At 53.4% G+C, this 21,364-nt stretch overlaps 1 protein-coding gene across 2 annotated transcripts; it reads left to right on the forward strand.

Annotated features, from left to right (window-relative positions):
* The first annotated feature begins 659 nt into the window (after positions 1-659).
* On the forward strand, positions 660-20,528 carry DRP2 (dystrophin related protein 2). 2 transcript variants are annotated; one of them, XM_054388411.1, is made up of 23 exons: positions 660-767; positions 4,439-4,572; positions 5,338-5,494; positions 6,197-6,317; positions 7,728-7,996; positions 8,486-8,632; positions 9,122-9,200; positions 10,383-10,443; positions 10,791-10,852; positions 11,144-11,218; positions 13,813-14,014; positions 14,202-14,287; positions 15,193-15,350; positions 15,506-15,672; positions 15,994-16,105; positions 16,486-16,622; positions 16,897-16,962; positions 17,769-17,834; positions 18,132-18,275; positions 18,942-19,179; positions 19,322-19,442; positions 19,601-19,687; positions 20,509-20,528. In XM_054388411.1, the coding sequence occupies exons 1-23, from the start codon at positions 660-662 to the stop codon at positions 20,526-20,528; spliced, it is 2,817 nt and encodes a 938-aa protein (XP_054244386.1). The 2 variants fall into 2 exon arrangements, with proteins under 2 accessions (XP_054244386.1, XP_054244385.1); XM_054388410.1 differs by lacking the exon at positions 20,509-20,528 and having other exon boundaries at positions 19,601-19,737.
* Positions 20,529-21,364: the final 836 nt, after the last annotated feature.

The following is a 21,364-nucleotide window of genomic DNA, read 5'->3' on the forward strand; positions in this document are numbered from 1 at the left end:
AGATGATGCTGGGAGTGAGGCAAATCAGGATTTTAGCTTATTCAGAGTCCAGAGCTGCATTGTGACCTGAGATTGTGATTCAGGTCTATAGAATGGACAAGGGCCCATTGCTAAATGACTTTATGGGCCATACAGTTTTAAAAATGGGATAAAAAAAGGTGAATTTTATAACCCATAATGACTAAAAACTCATTAAAAAGTAGCTGATAGTATGAGATGCATGTATGGGGGATTGAGGCTCTAGGCAATTTTCCTTCTGAACATAACAGGAAAAAATAGTATGTTTGAAAATTATGTCTAGTATGTCTAAGCATAAGGGTGTCTCCTGGACTTCAAGAAATCCAACCCCTTGTTAAAACTACAACACAATCTGTGGAATTTATGAGGACAGGAAATCATTACAGCAAATAGTATAACTAGATGGAAGCGGGGGGGGGGGTGGAAAGAGTTTGACTTAAATTGCAACATTAGCACAAATTTATTGAAAGAAAAACCAAACCTGCATCATTTTAGTCTCCAGCCTGGGTGAAGGCAGTGCACCAGGCAGCTAGGAAGGGGCTCAACTCCAGCAGGAGTTACAAGGCGACCTAGGGACTTTCCTGCTGCTTTTCAGGTGCTGGTGCCCAGAGCTGCCTCCATCCCCATGAACATCGGTTCTGATGCAGCCCCTGGTGATGCAGGAATGGCCTTATGTCCTCCCACGGTGTCCTGAGTGGCATGCCCCAGAGCTGGTGCAGCACAACAGCACTGCCCACCCGCTGTCTCAGGTAAGAGCTGGCTCTGGCAGCCTTTCTCGTGGCCCTTCCCTTGCAGTAGTTGTAAGCATGCGTGGAGCAAGCCAGGACCTCTGTTCCTGGTGGCAAGGAAAGCTGTTAGCTCCAGCACTGCCCTCCCCCATCAGCACTGCCCTCCCCCCTTTCCCCATCAGCTTGCACTTAATGAGTGCTAGCTCTCCTTCAGCGTTTTGGCTGCAAAGTGTTTCCCAAAGCAGAGCAAGAGAGACAACCTGCAGAGCTGGATTTCAAGCTTCCTTCAAGCAAAAGAGCAAGATGCCACCATTAACAGCTCTTGTGTATCTGGTTGGGTTTCCTTTTTTTCCCCAAGAACTTGGAAGAACATCAGCTTTTGCTGAAAATGTAGGTTTCTAAGCTTCCTGGTTAGAAGAGCTTGGAAACAAGCCCCTGGAAAAAGCTGGAAGGCAGAGGAGGAGTCTGACCTCTTTCCAGTCTAGTTATCTTGAAGAACAGAGTGTGGGTGCTCACACTGCTGGTCTTCCTCCTCCTTCACTCAGGATCTCTGAGCCAGCAGGCCAGATTCCTCACCAAAGCTGGGCAGGGAGGTGAAGGTTGGTGGGATCCCCAGGGTAAAGTAGAGGAGGCAGCACTTGAGGAGGGAGCAAACATCACCTGCTTGGGTCACAGGCACCACGGGTTTCCCCCAGTGCTTCCTGATCCTAGCTTTCTGCTGTGTGGCTGTCAGTGTGGTGGGTTCCATGCACCAGCTGGCTGCTGGCTCCTGCAGTGTAATGGCAACCTGCCTTGTTCAAAGGGTCTGCCATGTCCTCTTCACAGGTGTAGGTGTTGTCACCTAGGAAACAGCTTTCCTCACTTGTCCTGAAAGCTCTCGACAGGCTGCAGACAACACATCTTTAGTTGTGCCCTGGCCTTGCCGAAGCCTCCTCCTCCAGTCTGGGAGCTGGTCCTGCGTCTGTTCTGCCTGGGAGGTGGTGGGGAGAGGAGGCTCACCCTGCTGGTGCCAGAGGGAGGAACAGCAGGAGTCAGATGTGCAGGCAGGGAAGGCAAGGAAGAGAGGGAGAGATACAGGGAGCTTTTCATCGCCTCCCTGTAGGTGGAGGAGAGCACGTAAACAATGCCGGGCAGCAGGACTGCGGGGGGCACAGGGAGCCAGCCCAGAGCCTTCTGGCAAAAACAAATATTTGCACCCAGTCCAGGCAGGAACATCTGTGTTGGCACCCAGTGCTGGGGCATGTGGTGGGCAAGGAGGGTGTCTTTGACTTCTTGAGGGTTAGGTCTCAAGGACCTGACTGTTTACCTTCCAGTAAGCCAAAGCTTGCTGAGGTTATTACCTGCTTAAATCTTTTGCCTGGCAAATACTCCTGGGTGCCCTGCATGTGCTCCAGCATCTGAGGGCAAGGTCTCTGCTGGTGACCCCATCTCAACCCACTATCACCTTTGCCATGCCCTGGCAGAGACGGATCTTCCTGGAGCAATCCCTCTCTGCACAGCCGACTTCCCGCCAGGGGCTTTCCCACGCCGGGATGTCCTGCGGCGGGCAGATCCCTTTGTGCTTTGCCACAATGGTACCATCGGGGTTAAGGCAGGTTGGAGGCTGCTGGAATGCCGTCGGACAAAGCTGGGATTGAGGCAATGCCGCCTCCCTGAAGATTCCTGGGGGGTCAGTGGTCAGGGTGTCCCCGCTCCGCTAAGCACACAGCGCTCGGCTGCTTCTCTGCCGGTGCTGCCCGCGGCGCTCGGAGGGACGGGAAGCGATGCCCGCGGCGCTCGGAGGGGCGGGCGGGCGATGCCCGCTCCTCTGGCCAAGCTGGGCAGCCCTGCGGCGGATCTGTGGCTAAGCACAGGTAGAGGTGTGCTCCAGAGCTGGTGTGAGTGTTCTGTGCCTGAACGTCAAACTGCTCAGGGGTGGAGGGGCAGTGCAGATCCAGGCTGGGGCTCTGGGGAAGGGGATGCTTAGAGGCAAAGCTCTGCTTTTCCCCTCTGTTGGCTTGCAGGGCTTTTGTCCACAGGGAACAGACGTTCAACACCTGGCCCCTGCTTAGCCACTGCTCCTGGCTCATATACTGGGCACGGTCTGCAAAGGCTTGATGGGCTTTTAACTTTTTAAAGCTGGGAAGATTGTGTTGCCTGCTGAGCTGTGCTGCAGTTGCACTCAGAGCTGATCTCCTCCTTTGGTATCCTCTGGGATGGATGGATGGGTGGGCTGGGCTGGAGTGTTCCCTGGCTGCACTGTGGGGCTAACCTACTTCAGCATCATGGGGATGTGCACATGGAGAGTATTGATTTTCCTACCTGCAAGCAGCAGTTTTAGCTTGAGCAGTTTATTATTCATGGCTCTAAGATTCCTGTGAACTGTGGGTGATGTTTTTTTTTCTGTTTTCTTGATGCCCTGGAATGACAGGGTGAGGAGGCAAATGTTAGATGTCTTTAGATGAAGAAAGCTCAGCACCAATGGCAGCAACCATTTGATTTCTCTCTGAGAGGTGTGGTGTGGGGAGGGTATCGTTTTAGCTGTGTGGCCAAATTCCTTGTTTGGTGGTTTCCTCTTACTTGTTGTTCTCCTTGGCTGGATCTGTCCACTGGACTCCTGGGAGCCCTTGGACAGGGACCAGTGACAAGTTCCCCTTAGAAAAGCTGCTGCTTTTCCCCAGAAGTGGCTTCCCTTCTCTGGCAAAGAGGTGCCTGTTGTATGTCCTCTTCAGGAAGTGCTAATGTGTTTAATTATGGTTGATTAATCACCTGGGGATAATTATCCCGACTAAGCTCTGCTATCAAAGTAGCATGAGACTGAAATGCTGCCATTCCCACAGCAAAGCACATCAGTGGAAAGCACATTGTGGAAATGCAACGTGACACCCTGCTTTGCACAACAAACTGGTTTGTGGAGAGGAAATCCCCTGTCACCCACTCAGTCCTGAATGAGATGCCTCTAAGTCCTGTTGCTGTCTTTGGTGCAGTGCTAAAGGCTTATGAGAGGATTCCTTTCCTCATCTACTGAGGATTTGTTGTCCAGGAACCAGCATTTGGTTTTCCAGTGGTGTGGTACAAGGAGAGCTTCCTTTGTGTGGTTGGGTTAGGATTTGCTGTCATCTGCTCCATGGCCTCTCAGAGCACCCTTCCCACTGCACCTCATTCTGGAGAGGTGTGCAGGAGAAGTAGCATTTCAGGTTTGCTGTGCAGGTTGGGAATATCCTTGTGCTTTGGAGTGTTAGTTCTCAGTATTGGAGATGACATAAAAGAGGTTCACAGGTCCCCTTGGTCCCTAGAAGCAGCAGGACCCACAGTGCTACCTCCTCTCAAAGGACAGCAGCTCCATATGGCATGGAAAGGAATGGCTGTTAGCCCTGCAGGGACTGTGACACACAAGGGCAGCTCTGATTTAATACCTGTCAGTGAGATAAGGTCATTGCTGGACAACTGAGGCATACAGAGAATGTGCAGAGCAGATGTGGGGTAAGGCCTTCCTTTAGCCTTTACTGCTGAAGCTGGCACTGCATCCTTCTTCCAGGCTTAGCCATGAGCTTCCCTGGAGCTGCTGGCAGACCTCTCTGAGGACAGGACACCTCCCTTGTGAGCTGAGGAGCCAGGCAGGGTCAGGACAAAGTAGGGTAGGTATCCACAGTCTGGTGCCATAAGCACCAGGCAGTGATCTCTGGCTGTAGTGTGGTTCTCTTTCTGCCTAGGTTGATGTCTCACAGGATGGTGCAGGACCTTCGTGCATAACCCCCCGGGCTCTGAGCAGTGCTGCTGGGCCCCAGGCCCCTCTGGAGATGAATCTTTGCTGGAACGAGATAAAAAAGAAATCCCACAGCCTTCGGTAAGGGTCCCTGCCTGCAGCCAGCTCTGCCCTTCCAGCCTTGCCTGCTGCTTTTTCAACTTTTGCTTGATGAGCCACATGACTTCATGCTGCCCTTGACTCAGCTTTCCCCTCTTGTCCACAGACCTCTGAGTCTTTCTCCCTATGCTGAAAAGCATTGCCTCCATTTCCACCCATCCCATCCTTGTCTCCCACCCCCTCCTCTTCTGCTTGCTTTCTGCTGCTTTCTCCATCCTCTACTGCTGCTGTGCCCACAGCAGGTCTCTTTTCACCTCACCACCTTGCTGCCAACTCTTCTAGCTTGTCCCTTCCCTGGGAGCCCTTTCCACCTCATGGGGGGCACCACCTTCCAGACCATCAGAGGTTGCAGCTCCAGAGCCAGCGTGACAGAGAGCTTAACTGGGGCGTGTTAATTGTCTCTTGCCTCAATGCAAGGCTTCTGGAAGCTACTCAGTCATGTAGATGCTGAGCCAAGCCCCCTCTGCTAAGCAGAGCACAGTCCTGACCTACAGGCAAATGTGGAGCAACTGTCCTCTGCTCTGGGTTCCAGGGTGATGAACAGCCTCAAAGTTTACACTCCACGCTTCACCCCACCTAGCAGTACAGTGTCTGTGCTGGCTGAAGGTTGTGCACAGTCATGAGTGAGGTCCTGGGGCTGCCTGGGAGTCACCACCCCAACTATGGTGCTGTGCCTCCCCTCCCTGCAGAGTCTGCTCCTCTGCTGTCCACCTGACCACCATCCTGCTGTCCCTGCTCTCCTCCCAGGGCTCGGCTGGAGGCCTTTTCTGACCACAGTGGGAAGCTGCAGGTGCCTCTCCAGGAAATCATAGACTGGCTGGGGCAGAAGGATGAGGAGCTCTCAGCACAGCTGCCCCTGCGGGGTGATGTCCTTCTGGTGCAGCAGGAGAAGGAGATGCATGCGGTAGGTTTCCTCACACCTCCCCTGCTGCTCTTCTGTGCTACTATGAGCTGCAGTTGGGCAGCCCTGCCTGGGACCCCACTGAGGGGTCTCATGCCCACAGCTTGTGAGTGTCCCAGTCCTTGCCTGTCTCCACCTCTGCTTCCCACAGAAAGGCAGAGCCTCAGTCCCATGCAAATATCCATGGTACGCCCCAGATCTGTTGTTCAGACAACAAATCCACATTACACTCTCAAGTCATCTGCAGGTGCTGTAGCTGGTAGTGGGCCACATCCCTTCTCTCCTAGTTTCCTCCTTATGCCCTACCTCTTCAACAGGGGGAGGTGCCTCTCACTCTCCTCTGCTTTTGGGATCCTGGGGCCATTTTGCCTGAAGATGACCTGGTGGTCAGGACACGAGTGATTCCTGCAGTAGCACACATTATCACCACATCTGAAACTGGGGTAAACCCAGACAGATCAGAGCTTCCTGCTTCCCTGATCACAGCATTTTGTTCTTGCTGTGTGGTAGTTTGAGGCTGTTGGGCTTTAGTTGTTTTTAACAGGAAAACAAAACTGAAGTGTTGCTTTCTCTCTTAATTTCTCTCTGTATCTCCAATGAGGTTTGGGTCTTGAGTGAATAAATCACTGCAGCCCTTGGTGAGGGGGCAACAGGGGCACAATTGTCCAGCTCAGCCTGCTTTCTTATCTCTGTGCTCTGCTCTAGGCTTTCATGGAAGAAGTGAAGTCTCGGGGACCGTACATTTACTCTGTCCTGGAGTCGGCACAGGCTTTCCTTTCCCAGCATCCGTTTGAGGAATTAGAAGAACCAACTTCAGAAAGCAAAGGTCCATGGAGCTCCCCCTTCCTTGTGTTTCACAGCACAGCTCCTGCTGGGCTGGACCAGAGAAGATGAAATGAAGGTGGTTGGTGTGGCACCAGGCAGCGTGTCAGTGCTCTGCCTCGTGCCATCGTGCACCAGGCTGTTTCCAGTCCTTTGGCCAAAGATCAGAGCAGTGCAGGGCAGTGCTTCACAGTCTCACAGTATATCAGAGGTTGGAAGGGACCTCAAGAGATCATCAGGACCAACCCCCCTGCCAGAGCAGGATCACTTAGGGTAGTTTGCACAGGAATGCATCCAGGTGGGTTTGGAAAATCTCCAGAGAAGGAGACTCCACAACCCCCCTGGGGAGCCTGTTCCAGTGCTCTGTCATCCTCATTGTAAAGAAGTTTCTCCTCATGTTGAGGTTCAAGTTTGAACCCATTGTTCCTTGGCTTATCACTGTGAACCACCCAAAAGAGCCTGGTCCCCTCCACTTGACACCCACCCCTCAGATATTTATCGACATTGATCAGATCCCCTCTCAGTCTTCTCTTCTCCAGACTAAATAGCCCCAGGGCTCTCAGTCTCTCTTCATAGGGGTCCCGGGTGAAGGCAGAGGCTGTTGGTGCAGAACATGATGGGGTTCATCTCATATGGCAGTATCAGATGTGCTCTAGGGTAGGTTTTTTAAATGGCAGCAGGGGACAGAGCAGAGGTCTGTGGGCAGGTTGGATGCTTAGAGGAGCTGGTGTGCAGATGGATGTCACCTGGCTTCCCTTCCTCTTCACAGCTTCCCCTAGATTTTAAAAAAAATTTCCCTTTCCCCTGCTCTCCCTCCATCTCTTACTGTGGTGGGTTGAAAATTCCCCCTCAACATTAAATTTGCCAGACCACCTCAGCTGGAACCAAATGAAAGCTGTATTTACAAGCAAAAATACAATCTACAATGGGATGCAATGAATATGTACAAATATTTACAATATTTACAGATATTTACAATTAATGAACAGCACAAGGACCTCCCTGGTCAAAGACCAGGACAGCTGCAACAGCTTCTCCCTCCCTGCCTCCCCCTTAGCCCCCTGTACAAGAGAAACAAGAGAAAGGAGCAGAGAGATGTTAGACTTAGCCAAAGCAATGCAGCCAAGGTCAAGCAGGAGCCAGCAGAAGCACAAAGTTAGTCTCTCCCAGCCCAAGGAAGTGAGAAGAGATTGTTTTGGGAACCACATCTCATGGTAGCTCTCTCTCCAGTGGGATTGCTTAGAATGATCATTATTTTCCTTTTTTACACCCAGTAGTGATTTATTTACGTTTTACTACTTTCTGTTCAAGATCTGTGACGAGTTTTGAAGGCATAGCCTAAAACTACCACTTGCCCACTCTCCTCTGGGCTCTCATGTTTGCTCTCCATTGCTCCCCTGCTTCGCCTTCGCAGATGTCTCTCCCCGGCACCGGATCCAGAACCTCAGCCGCTTCGTCTGGAAGCAGGCGAACGTGGCCAGCGAGCTCTGGGAGAAGCTCACCGCCCGCTGCGTGGACCAGCACCGTCACATCGAGCGGACTCTGGAGCAGCTGCTGGAGATTAAAGGGGCCATGGAGGAGCTCAGCACAACGCTAGACCAGGCTGAAAGCGTGCGTGAAACCTGGGAGCCCATTGGGGACCTCTTCATTGACTCCTTGCCAGAACACATCCAGTCGACAAAGGTACTTCTGGCTCCAGCCTTGACCCCTGAGGTGATGAGATGTCGCTTTCCAGGGGGGCACTGCTGCTCCTCCTGACTGCTCAGTCAGAGGTAGCCTTGTCACTTGGGGTCTCAGGGGCCAGGTCCTCCCTCTGACAGCCTTCTGGCTTTGTGAGGGAGGGTTTGGCTCACAGAGTCTTGAGCAACTGCTCTGCTGAGCACTGTGTCGTTGCACAGAGCTTCACAGGCACAGTGGCTCAGCAGAGATGAGCTATTGTCCATGTCTCACTTCTTAGGAGGTTTGAGTAATCTCCAGCCTGACTGCTTTGTTCTGTGGGGGTTTTTTGCCTGCTAAGGTACCACGCTAGAGGGTTAGTCAGCAGCATCTTGCCAGCCACTAGCCTGCCCTAGCTTGCAGCAGAGGAATCAGATGCAAGTTCTGACTACTTGCCTACTTCTTTTTCTTCTTCCCTTGCCCTGTGTCTCTTCCCCCCCGGGTGTGGGACTTCAGCTGTTCAAAGAGGAGCTCTCCCCCATGAAGGATGGGGTGAAAGTGGTCAATGATCTTGCACACCAGCTTGCCATCTCAGATGTCCACCTGTCCATGGAGAACTCCCGCACCCTGGAGCAGATCAACACGCGCTGGAAGCAGCTGCAGGTGGGAAGGAGGCAGAATCAAGCACTGCGAATATATCACAGGCAGGGGCACACTGGGGAAGGGCTGTCACTTTTGAGCTCCAAGGATGATAAAGTAAGGCTTGGCACAGCTGGTGTTCCTGGAGGAGGAGAGCACCAGTGCAGTGTGAGGAAAGTGGCTGGTAAATCTGTGGAGGTCTTAAGCAAGAAAAGGCAATGGGGGGAGCAGAGGAAGCTGTCTGAGGAGACCCAGGATCTGATGGAGGGGTCAGTACCAGCTGTGACTTTGGATATGGATATATGGGAGCTGGAGATGCAGCCTGTGCCACCTCAGCCTGTGGGAGGAGGTGTAGAGGGCTGAAGAGATTGGGGCAAATACCAAAGCAAGCAAGGACAAAAGCAGACTTGCATGCTGGAGCATGTCTGAGTCCCTCCACAAACCCTCCTGAATGGGGCTTCAGTTTGAAATGCCTGATGGGCTACCATTGAATTCTCCTGTCCTGTTCTCCAGGCCTCCATAAACGAACGCCTGAAGCAGCTCCAAGATGCCCACCGGGACTTTGGACCAGGCTCCCAGCACTTCCTCTCCTGTACGTGGTTGTGTCCTCCTGGCCTCCTGCCATGAGACTGCAGAGTGGCTTAGCATGGGCTGTGATATGGGAAAATGGAGTGCAGAGTTCTACTGCTGTACCCAGAGCTCCTAGAACCACACACAAATAGACACTGACACTCAGGTCAGTGCCTGGTGCACAGGAACCAGAGCAGGAGGCATCTCCCTAAGTTAGATTTGTGCTACCTCACCTTCTGGAACTAAGAGTGGGACACGAGTGTGGTTCCCCTTCAGAGCATAGAGCTGTGACACTTGTGGCAGCAGCTTCCAGGTGATGCTGAGACTGTGCCAGCCCCAGAGACTGAGTGGGCAAGAAAACAGATGGCAGAAAAAGGCAGTGTCCTGTATCCCATATTAGTCATTTGAAGGCCAGAAATGTATGCTTTAAGGAGACTTTCTCGTGGTGAGGCAGAGGGATGCTGTTCCTGTAGAGCTGAGCTGCTGCTGGCTGCTGGCTCTCAGACCTGCAAAGGACGAAAAGCAGGTTGTGTTTCAGCATCTGGGATCCATCCTCAGAGATGCTGAGCCCTGCAGGATCTCCAGAGATCAGTGGGGCTTGTGGGCCTGTGTTTCTCTGCAGACCATGTCCTCCCATCTGAAAGGAGGAACAACTTTTCCAGTTGCTGGAATTGATAAGCTGCCTATGACAAGGGAAAATAGCTGAGGGTCATAAGAGGACTTTGATCCTCTAGACCACAAACATAAGGTGGCAGGCAACTGGTATGGGATGTGTCCTCATCTGCAGTCCTGCAGCTGATACACAGAGCATGAGTAATGAGAACAGCAGATGCTATGGGTGCCCAAGCCTGGCCATATCAGACAGCGCTCTGTGCGTGCCCAAATGCAGCTGCTGTGAGCCCTGCCCACTGCTGACCACAGCGTTGCCTTGGGCCTCATCAAAATCATCAGTAAGTGTCTCTTTCTGAGCTCATCCAGATTCAGATCCCCTGTCTCAAGGGAGGCAGGATACTTCTGACAAGCCCAGCAGACTTGTTTCTCTTATAGGCAGCATCTGCCTGCCTGCTCCAACACCCACAGCTGGTAATTTGGGCAGGCACAGCTTCTTCAGAGGTACCCACCTGCTGGCACAGTCCCACTGGGCTTTCATCAACATAGAGGGATGCTTGCAGCTGCTCTGACATCTGTGTCTTTCTCCTTGCAGCCTCTGTCCAGGTCCCCTGGGAGCGAGCCATTTCCCCCAACAAAGTGCCATACTACATCAAGTGAGTGTGTTCCCACCTGCAGCCCCTCGTCTGCTCTGGCCCAGTGGGACAGGGACTGGGAGGCAGTGAGCTGACCTCCAGCAAAGTGTGTCACTCTCAGCCTGCCAGAGCCAGGCTCTCCCTGCCTGCTGAGATGTTCCAGATGAAGAGGGATGCTAGCTGGAAGGAGGGAATGCGCTGGCAGCAAGCTGGGGGCATCCTCAATGCTGCTGTGGCTGAGGAGTGTGCTGGCTGGGGTGCGGCAGCTCCAGCATCTGCAGACTCAGTACCAGGGCTGGATGGGTCCTTTTTTAAATCTCTCATGGCAAGTTGCTCAACTCCCAGGCTGATCCTTGGTTTCCTTCCAGCCACCAGGCCCAGACGACATGCTGGGACCACCCGAAGATGACAGAGTTGTACCAGACGCTGGGTAAGGAGGCTGCCACAAAACCGTTCCAGCACCTTCGTGCAGCGTGGGGCGCTGTGTGAGATTCCTCCACCCACCTGCTTCCCTCCGTGGCTCTCAGCCCCAGCAAAGGGCTGCAAAGGGTGCAACCCCCTGCCAGGCTCTGCCCCTTCTTCTCCTCCCCCCGCCCCTGCCCCACGCGTTCTGCTTCTGCTGGTGGGGCTGGTGTCTGGGAGCTGCAACTGCTGCTTCCTGCCCTGGAGATAAATGGCTGTCAAGCTGCGGGTTTATTCTCCTTTTCCTGTGTTATTGCAGCGGATTTGAACAACATCAAGTTCTCAGCTTATCGGACGGCTATGAAACTGCGGCGAGTGCAAAAAGCCCTGCGATGTGAGTGCCGGAAGCGTTGCCCTCCTGCTGAGCCTCTCCCGAGAAAGGCATTAAACTAACACAAGCTTTTGTCAGCACATCAAAGGCAGGAGCCCACCAGGGGACAGGTAGCCGAGGGGAGAAGCGCTAGGAAGATAAGCATGTGGCTGGAAACTGAGCAAATCCACCAGCGAGGGGTCTGTGTCAGCTCCTTTCTTTGCAGGTGTGGTGGTTTGAAATTAACCCCCCCCAGCACAAAATTGCCAGACCAGCTCAGTTGGAAAGCAAATGAAGCTGTATTCACAAGCAAAGCTACAATCTAAAACATGGAATGCAATGAATATGTACAAAATGTGCAATATTTACATGTATTTACAATTTGTAAACAACACAAGAACCCCCCTGGACAAAACCAGGGGGGCTACCGACAGCTTCTCCCTCCCTGCTCCCTTCCCCACTGAGCAAGGTAAAAGAAAGAGGAGAGAGTTGCTGTTAGTACTTAACCACAAGAAAGGTTAACCACAGCCAAGGTTAGCAAGCCAGCAGAAGCCAGAGCTAGTATCTGCTTGAGCAAAGGAAGTTGAAAAGAGAGAAAGTTCATTTACCAAACTAACTTTATGTTGGCAATCAGCCCCTGGAGGTGTTTCAGGCCAGGCTGGATGAGGCTGTGGCCAGCCTGATCTAGTGTGGGGTGTCCCTGCCCACGGCAGGGGGTTGGAACTAGGTGATCCTTGAGGTCCCTTCCCACCCTGACTGATTCTAGGATTCTATGATGTAGACCTTAATCATTATTTTCCTTTTTACATCCAGTGGTAATTTGTTTACATTCTACCACTTTTCTACTCAAGATCTGTGGAAAATTTTCTAGGCACAGCCTAAAACTACCACAGCAGGCTTTAGGTGAGGATGCCTCAAGGGCTGATATCAAGTCAAAGGGATTTGAGAACAAAGTGATCTGGCTCAGAGTTACAAAGCTGTGGGATCAGGCAGGGGCTCTCCTGGGAGCTCCAAGTGAGCCTGGAGAAGCTGTGGATCTAACCTAGAGCAGCAACCAGCCTTGCAAGCAGGGGCAGAGAGGGCTCCACTGCTTTAAGAGGAGAAGGAGAATCAGTAGAACTGACTCCAGTTGACAGGAGCTTTAATAGCCAGGTGAAGCTAATGCAACAGAGTTCAACACCATGTGTGGCTCTCTGAAGAGGCAGCTGCTTTAGGGGAACTGGTGAGCAGGCAAATGGCAATCTGAGAGATGGGGCCCCCTCAGCTGCTGGAAACATTTCTGCAAGACTTCTCTCATCCAAGGCCCTGCCAAAATAAAACAGCATCAGGATGAGGGAAATCCTCCTCCTGAACTAGTTGTTCTTGAAGGGGATGAGATACAGCCAGACAGCAGAGGGGTCCCAGGGACACCTATGCTCTTTGACATCTTGTGAAAGGCCTTGAAGGCAATGAGTGAAGGTGAGAAGAGGCTTGGTACTTAGGAGAGTTGAACCCTGACTCATGACCAGGCTGTCCTATACCTGTGGGCATTCAGGGACAATATAGTGCAAATGGGGGAACACAGCAGTTAGCTTTAGCCACTTTCCTCCACGCAGCAGCAGCTGCAGAAAGACCAGACATGGTGAGGAAGAAGGTAGAGCAAAGCAGAGGCTTTCCATGTGCTGCTTGTGCATCTTTGGTTGCTCCTCTCTTGCATCTCATATGCTGTGCTGGCAGCTTCTTCTAAGCCCAGAAAGGAGGTGGAAGAACGTGAATAAGTGCTTCTTGTTCAAGACTTACTTGAGAAGGGCAAGGAGGCTGCCGAGGCTTCCTCATGAGAGTTTTGACAGAGTGAGTGGCAAAAAAAGAGGAAAGAGCAGTGTGGGACATGTCAGAACCATATGCAGTCGTGGGCAGTGTGGATGCAAGGGTGAGCAGGAGCAACACTCACTGGCATGTGAATTGAGTGTCCCCAGAGCAACTCAGCAGCTTTGACAGAAGAAGGGAGGACTTTTCCATAGAATGAAGTTACAGTGTGGAAGTGGTACATGATCCCCTGGGCACTGAGAACAGGAATGTTTTCAGAACGGGGAAAGACTTTCAGGAAAGACAGACTGCTAGGTGCTAAACACAGCCACACATAAAGCCTGTAAAGGAACCTGAAAGCAGGGTAGCTCACACTGTCCTAGCTCCATTTCAGGTTTGTGCCTTGACACCTGCTGCAGGTCAGAGCTGAGACAGGACTGCTCCACCTCTGGGCAGCTGCTGATAGGGGTCTGTGTGGCTCTGTGCTCCCTCACCTCCCCAGGCCAGCCCTGCAGGGACCTGGCACACCCTGGGTGTCTGGGACTCTGAGCAGTGCCTTTCATGGGGAGCAGTTTTGTGACCATGGCTGGCCACAGCAACAGGGGAGGAAGGTCACACAGAATGACTATAGGTGGAGATGTGGATGTTCTGGGAGGGGTTTATGGGTGAGAGAGTAACCCTGGGAGCTGTGTCCATCCTGTCAGCCTTTTCCATATCACAGTGGGGCTGAGATGCCCCAGGTCAAGGTAAGGCTGCCTCTCCCTTCTTTTGATTCTTAACGTCTTCCATTTTCCTCTCTGCCTCTGATCCACCCTCCTGGGCTTTCTGCACAGTGGACATGGTGACCCTGACCACAGCCTTGGAAATCTTCAACGAGCACAATCTGCAGCCCAGCGACCGGGCAATGGACGTGGTAGAGGTCATCCACTGCCTGACTGCCCTCTACGAGAGGCTGGAGGAGGAGAGGGGCATCCTGGTGAATGTCCCACTCTGTGTGGACATGAGCCTCAACTGGCTGCTGAATGTCTTTGACAGGTACTGATCTCTTGGCATCTTCTTGAGCTGTGGGGCTGCCGTGCCTGGAAGGAAGCCTCCATGATGCTGTTCCAGCTGGCAGTGCTGCAAAGAGGCCCTGGCCACTGGCGAGGGGGTGCCTGGTGACCCCTCTGCATAAAGCCCCTCCAGAACGTTTGCAAACCTGTGCAATGTCTTCCCCTTGCAGTGGCCGCAGCGGGAAGATGAGAGCTCTCTCCTTCAAGACAGGCATTGCATGTCTGTGTGGGACAGAGGTCAAGGAGAAGTTTCAGTGTGAGTGCCCCTTCTCCCTCCTCCAGGGCCTGGTGTGGTGTAAACTAGGGAAAGGGGAAGTGCTTTTGTTCTCTGGCTTAGCTCTTCTTTGCCCAGAAAGAGCAGAGAAACAGCTTTCCTGCAGTGACTAATGTGCTTACATCACCTCCCTCCCTCCCTCCCCAGGCCTATGCTGCCTAAATCAGGAGGTGTTTTTGCAGACTAACTGGTGCTGTGGTGACCTTGCTTCCGTGGCACTGTAAGGAGAAGCTAACAAGCAACAGTTACCCAGTGCTTCCCAGAAGGAAATAAAACCTGAGGATGTGTGGCTGGGAAGAAGGTTTCAGACAAGTTAAAGGAAGCCTCTTTCCTTGCTGTGTTTTAACTGTGGTCATCTCTGCCATGGGATGCTGTGGAGGGGTTAGCATAGGAAGCACCAAGGGGTTAAATAAAGGGATTGGGCAGAGGTGAGCCGTGGCTGTTCAAGAAGTGATGTATGGAACCTCTTCTCAAGAATCATAGAATGGTTTGGGTTGGAAGGGACCTCCAAAGGTCATCTAATCCAACCCCCCTGCAGTCAGCAGGGACATCCTCCACTAGAGCAGGTTGTCCAAAGCCATGTCGAGCCTGACCTTGAATATCTCCAGGGATGGGGCCTCAACTACCTCCCTGAGCAACATGCTCCAGTGTTCCACCACCCTCATGGTGCAGAACTTCTTCCTAACATCCAATCTAAATCTCCCTTTCTCTAGTTTGAAGCCATTGCCCCTCGTCCTATCACTACAGGCTTTATTCAAGCTCCCTGCTGGAGACAGGCAGTGGGGCCCCTGGTGTGATCTGCACATGGCTCCCATGTGCCCACATCCTCCTCGGTGTGCCAGGGCATCAGCTGTGTCTCTAATGAGGCTCTGTCTGTCCTGCTGCAGATCTCTTCAGCCAAGTGGCGAACGCTGGGGGACTGTGTGACCAGAGGCACCTCGGCGTCCTGCTCCACGAGGCCATCCAGGTCCCACGCCAGCTGGGGGAGGTGGCAGCTTTTGGAGGCAGCAACGTGGAGCCCAGCATCCGCAGCTGCTTCCGCTTTGTGAGTGGGGTGCCATGGTCTGTGGGGTGCCATGGCCTGCGCCCTGCCCTCTGCAGCAGCCCTGCTGGGCAGAGGCTCCCGGAGATGGCAAAGAGCTTGCATCCCATCGCAGATGGATCTCAGCTCTGAGCAGCTCCTTTCTCTCCCCTCCCCAGAGCAATGGGAAGTCCACCATTGAGGCATCCCAGTTCCTGGAGTGGGCCAACCTGGAGCCACAGTCCATGGTGTGGCTGGCCGTGCTGCACCGGGTGACCATGGCCGAGCAGGTGAAGCATCAGACCAAGTGCTCCGTCTGCCGGCAGTGCCCCATCAAGGGCTTCAGGTAGGGGTTGTGATATGGGGCCTTGGTCCCCAGGAGAAGGGCATGATGCCCTTCAGGAGAGATCTGAATTTGCTCTGTGCTGTTGGGGCAGCCTAGACCTCTGCAGCAGCAATGCTTCGGGCAAGTCAGACCATGTGCCAGCAGAGGGGGAGGAGAAAGAGGCTTTTCTGGGGATTTCAGCCACCAGCAGTATGGGATCAGTGGGATGCGAGAGCAGCACAGACCACCTCTGTCCAAGGCAGAGCTCTTCCTGGGCTCCAGAATGCTGTGGGGTGTTTTGCTGACCCTCACTGCTTCTCTGTGGCCTCTTGGTCTCTCCAGGTACCGGAGCCTGAAGCAGTTCAATGTGGATATTTGCCAGACTTGCTTCCTCACCGGGCGAGCCAGCAAGGGCAACAAGCTGCACTACCCCATCATGGAGTACTACACCCCGGTATGGAGCTGCGCTGGGCTGGAAGGGTCCCACCTCACGTCAGGTCCCCAGCAATGGCAGCAGCCTTGTGATGTTTAGGGTGGTGCATCCCCTAAGTGGATCCTTTGTATGGTTTTGTTCCTTCCACATGCTGGAGGTTGACCCTGCTGTTCTAGGACTCCTGATGAGGGGGATGCATGGCTCCCACTGACGCCCAGCTTGGCTTGTGTGAGACCCCAGGACAGGCTGACAGAGCTGCTGTGTGCCCTCCTTTTGTCCTCAGTTTTGTCTGTCTCTTCCTCATGCCCAGAAGAGATTTCTTTTTTTTTTCCTGCAGATGCTGACCTGTGGTCCCCAACTTTGCATTAAGCACCACCTTGGTCGTGTTTGTGTCTTCACAGACTACATCCAGCGAGAACGTGAGAGATTTTGCTACAACGCTGAAGAACAAGTTCCGGTCCAAGCAGTACTTCAGCAAGCACCCACAGAGAGGTTACCTGCCTGTCCAGTCTGTGCTTGAGGCTGACTTCTCTGAAACGTGAGTTAGCTGTACCCCAGGCTGTGTCTTTTGATCCTGCCTGATGTGTGAGTTCCACAGATGGAAGCTGTACCTCAGCTGTGAGAGAAAGGCTCCCAAGGGAGGGCTGGATGGGGCACTTGATCTAAGGATGGTGCAGCACCTAGGAGGAGATTTCAGTCTGCCTCTTCAGCCCTGGTTTTTCTCAGCTGGGGTGAGAGCAGGGCAGCCTCTCCAAGCCCTAGCTCTGAGTGAGAGCTGCCTAGCCGTGCTGACCAGTGTGCCTCTCTTGCAGCCCAGCCTCCTCCCCGATGTTACCACATGCTGACACCCACTCCCGGATCGAGCACTTTGCTAGCAGGTATCACCACTGGCACTGCTGCCACCACAGGGCATGGGGCATGACTCTGATGGGGGTGGAGGGGGTTTTGGGAAGATGCATGCTGATCTCCTGCCTGCAGCCCCCTCCATGCTTCCCAGCATGCTGCCAGGCAAGCAGAAGCCAGCTGTGGTGGCTCAGGCTGCAGTGCTGTTGGGAAGAGGCAGCTTCAGGGCCTGGCAAACCTTCCTCAACAGCTTTGCTCCTGCCTGGGACACAGCTGATGCCACGTGAGATGGCAGCAAGCACCATGCATTTGACAGCCAATGTCTTAGTGATGAAATAGCCTCTGTGTACCTTCCTGCTCTTCCCAGTATGAGCTGCTGGTTGGATTCTCACCGGGTAGATCCCTCAATGCCTGCCCATGTGCTCACCAGTGTTGCTTTTGCCTTTCCCAGTGCTGCTGCCTCAACAGCACTGGGTTTTTAATGCCTCTGTCCTCACCATGGGTCCAGGCAGAGTTGGGGACCTGAAGGAGCACAGGGAGTCTGTGACTCAGGCTCTGGGGTGGAGCTGGTAGGCTTTCACCTCTTTCCTGTGCTTCTGCAAGAGGAGGCTGAGCCAGCTGCATGGCAGCAGCCCTTTATTTCAGAGACTGTCACACAGAGCAGCAGTGTCTTGTTTTCTATAAAAAACGAACTCTCCAGAGACTATAAAGATAAACTGGTGCAGGCCAGATGGAAGACCTGGCCAGACAGGGGCTTGCAGGGGCTGCTGTAAGTAAGGTGCACTGAGCAGACACTCAGGATGTCTCTGACCATATTTCAATCTATTTCTCTTTCTTCCAGGCTTGCAGAGATGGAAAGCCAGAACTGTTCCTTCTTCAGTGACAGCCTGTCCCCTGATGATAGCCTGTGAGTTCTACTTCCTTTCCCTTCTCCTCAACTCCTGCTGAGTCAGGGCTTCTGTGGCTCAATCCCTGCCTAGCCAGGGCACAGAAATGCTTTCCTTCACAGCTCTTTTGAGTCTGAGGCTCTTGGGCATCCCTGCCTACCCAGGAGTGCTGAGGCAGTTCTGAACTCTAGACCTGGAGCAGCCAGAATGAGATCCCATAAGAAATCACCTCCCTCCAGGCTGTCCTTCCCCAAGGGCAGCTAAATCCCATGGGAATGATGTTCCTCACTAAAGCGTTTCTTCACTTGCTGCAACAGGGATGAGGACCAGTACCTGCTACGTCATTCCAGCCCCATCACGGACAGAGAGCCTGGGGGCAACCAGCAGGTCCCAGGAAGCCTCAACATGGATGACAAGGGAGATCTGGAGAGAATCCTGGCCCACTTAGAGGATGAAAACAGGTAGAGATATGGACAACTCTGAAAGTGGGGTTTATAGTTGAAGGGGAAGTAGCTGGAGAAGCCTGGCAGAGCTCAGAGTGGAACCAGGGAGTAGCTGGCTGAGGCTGGAGAAGGGGGATCAGAAGAGCTGAGTGGGCTGGTTTGGAGGGTGTCTAGGCTGAGCCATAAACCCTCATGTGTACGCTGGGGGAGGGCACGGTCTCTAAGGAAAGGACAAGAATTTGTTCCCCAAAATGCTCTGCACTCCTCCCCAGAACCTGTTACCCTCCTGAACTCTAAACTGGTTGAAATGAGCCCAGACCTTGGCTGACCCTTTTGTTCCTGAGCACCTCACAAGCAGTGGTGGCACTGCTCTGGACCACAGGTGGTGAGAGTCTAGGCAGAGCAGATCAGCTTAGGAGGTGATGCTTTCCCTGCCCCTGTCCTCGTCTTCTTAGGAAAGAGCTGCATGTCTATTTTAAACCACTGGAGTGGAGTAGAGCTGCAGGCAGGCCACCATGTGGTGCAGGGACGACGTCTAGGAGTGTGCTAGTCCTCAAGCTTCACATCTGGCAAAGCCATGACGTTGTGTCTTTGAGCCAAGGGCCATCCCCAGTGCACAGCTGCAGCTGTTTCCAGCAGTCTCTAGAGAGGAAAGCAGTGATGCTGACCTAGGCTGTCTTGCAGAATCCTCCAGGGAGAGCTGAGACGTTTGAAATGGCAGCATGATGAGGCAGTGGAGTCTCCAACCTTGGCTACAGGTTCCCCTGAATCAGTGCAAGACCCACATAACGATGAGCTCCTGGCAGAAGCACGAATCCTCCGGCAGCACAAGAGCCGCCTGGAGACTCGCATGCAGATCCTGGAGGACCACAACAAGCAGCTGGAGTCCCAGCTGCACCGACTGAGGGAGCTCCTGCTGCAGGTACTCTCAGAGCAAGGATTCAGGCAAGCCTGTCCTTGGGCTGGACTTTGCCATAACAGAGTTGGGGCAGTGGTGGAAAGGGATGGTCAAAAAGTGGGGAGGACAAGGACAGAAGATTGTGACAAGCCCCTTCTCTCTCCAGCCTCCAGCAGAGTCAGATGGCAATGGCTCAGCAGGCTCCTCCTTGGCCTCAACTCTGCATCAGTCTGAAGACAGCCAGGCAAAGGAGAAAGAGCACAACACCCCTGACACCGAAGCTGCAGGTGAGGATTGGGGTTCACCTGAGTTCTGGGTCCTGGTCCCTTGGCTCATTGTTGAGGAAAGCTGCTGCCTGTGCCCTGCCATCTTGCAGAGATGCTGGCTGGCGAGGCAGATGCCCAGAGAGCCTGCTCACCCCCACCCACCCTCTTTCCTGCTGCAGATGAGGTGGAAGCCAAAACCCAGGAAGTCAGCGTGTGCCTGGAAGACATCATGGAGAAGCTGCGGAGCGCCTTCCCCAGCTCTCGAGGTACTCGAGTGAAATCCCCCTCCATGGCCTCCTACTGCTCCCTCAGATGAGGTTTTCCCCACAGACCCCTGCCCCAATCCCAGCTTCCCTGCCACGGATGATCCCCCACAGCACCTGCAGCCAAGAGCTCTGCTGCCACTGCACTGCTGGGACTGGTGTGTGGCCTGGGCTCAAAGGATGAGGTTTCACATTTGCAAGGAGAGGCAATCAGAGCTGCCAAGAGCACAGACCAACTAGATCCCCTTAGATGAGCTGCAAGGCAGCCTCCTGCCCTGCTCAGGACCCCACACGCTGCAGGGTTTTCCACTGTGAAGATGGACAGACCTGCCAGCATCAAGTCTGCAGTGATCACCTTGAGCAACCTCCTCATTTCATCCCTGTCCAGACCCCTGTTCAGGAGAGGTCAAGGTCCCAGTTACCTGGCAAGATGGAAGCAATGGTGCAAGATGGAAGCAATGGTGCCAACTCTCCTAACTGCTCATGGACAGCTCTTTCCAGCAGGAATGGGGACTAGGGGATGCATGTGTGGATGGTGCTCCACTCAGCTGGTGGGGTTTGGTGTTGGTCTTTCTGCTACCCCCGTGCTCCAGCCCAGAGGCAGCACTTGGCCCCCTGCCCAGGCTGCCCATGCATGTGCTGGGGGGAGACGTTGCTTGGTGCCATCACTAACATGACACAGTGCAGAGCTGCCCTCTTTGCCCATGCAGACCCTCACCCAGTTTCTGCCTTCCCTGAGCAAGACCCTCCTGAGTCTGCAGCACCCTCATTCTAACCAGGTGGCTCTGGGTCCTGTTTTCCTGACCTCTCCATTTCTCTTTCAGGTATGACCTCCCTTATCTAACACCTCCTGTGAGCCAGAGGCTTTTCCTAACCAGCTACCTGGCTGCTTTCCTCCCCCTCCTCTCCCTGCCATGCTCCCTGTGCTGCAGCAGACCTCGCACAGACTCCTTCCAAGCTGGTCGTGCAGGATGCTTGGCAGTTCCAGAAGATCTCAGGGGAACATAGGCCATGCAGGAGTGGGACCATGGGCTCCCTAGGAGGCTGTCTCAGCCACTTGGCTACAGTGCCTAAGCCTGAGTGGAAAGGTTCAGAAGACAGAACTGGAGCTGTGAAAGCTGCCTGTCTCTCCCAGCACTCATGGGCTGCTGCCTTTGACTGCAGCTCTTGGGGGAGGCAGAGCTCAGCATTCCAGCCTCTTCAGTTTTGCCCAGACACATCCAGGTCTCTAGGCACCAAAAACCTCCTGGAGCCAACTAGTTTTTATAAGAACTCTTTCTAACAGCACCCAGCTGCCAGCCTTACAGATGGAACAGTCTCTGCTACCTAGGGCTCTGCAGCCAGCCAGGCACATACAGAGAGTCTGCAAGGTTTAGGGAGTAGGGATGAGTCCATGGTAGAGCTTCAGCCCAGCTAGTAGCCTTATCTTGAGAGGGTCTTTATAACAGAGCCTTATCCTTTAATTTGCATTTATTTCTCTATGTTATATACATGTTCTGTACTTAAATACTCTCCTGGACTCACTCCATTAAATTCTAATACTCTTAAGTGTAGCTGCCCTTCACTTTCAGGCCAGCTCAACATCTGCTCCCCTGAGGACCTTCCCCATCTTGCCTTGGGGAAAGGCTGCTGCAAGGGGACCTCAAAAGAGGACTGGACCAGCAGTACTCTGCTCTGCCT

Source organism: Indicator indicator, chromosome 17 (genome assembly GCF_027791375.1).
Source record: "Indicator indicator isolate 239-I01 chromosome 17, UM_Iind_1.1, whole genome shotgun sequence".
Classification (NCBI taxonomy): Eukaryota; Metazoa; Chordata; class Aves; order Piciformes; family Indicatoridae; genus Indicator; species Indicator indicator.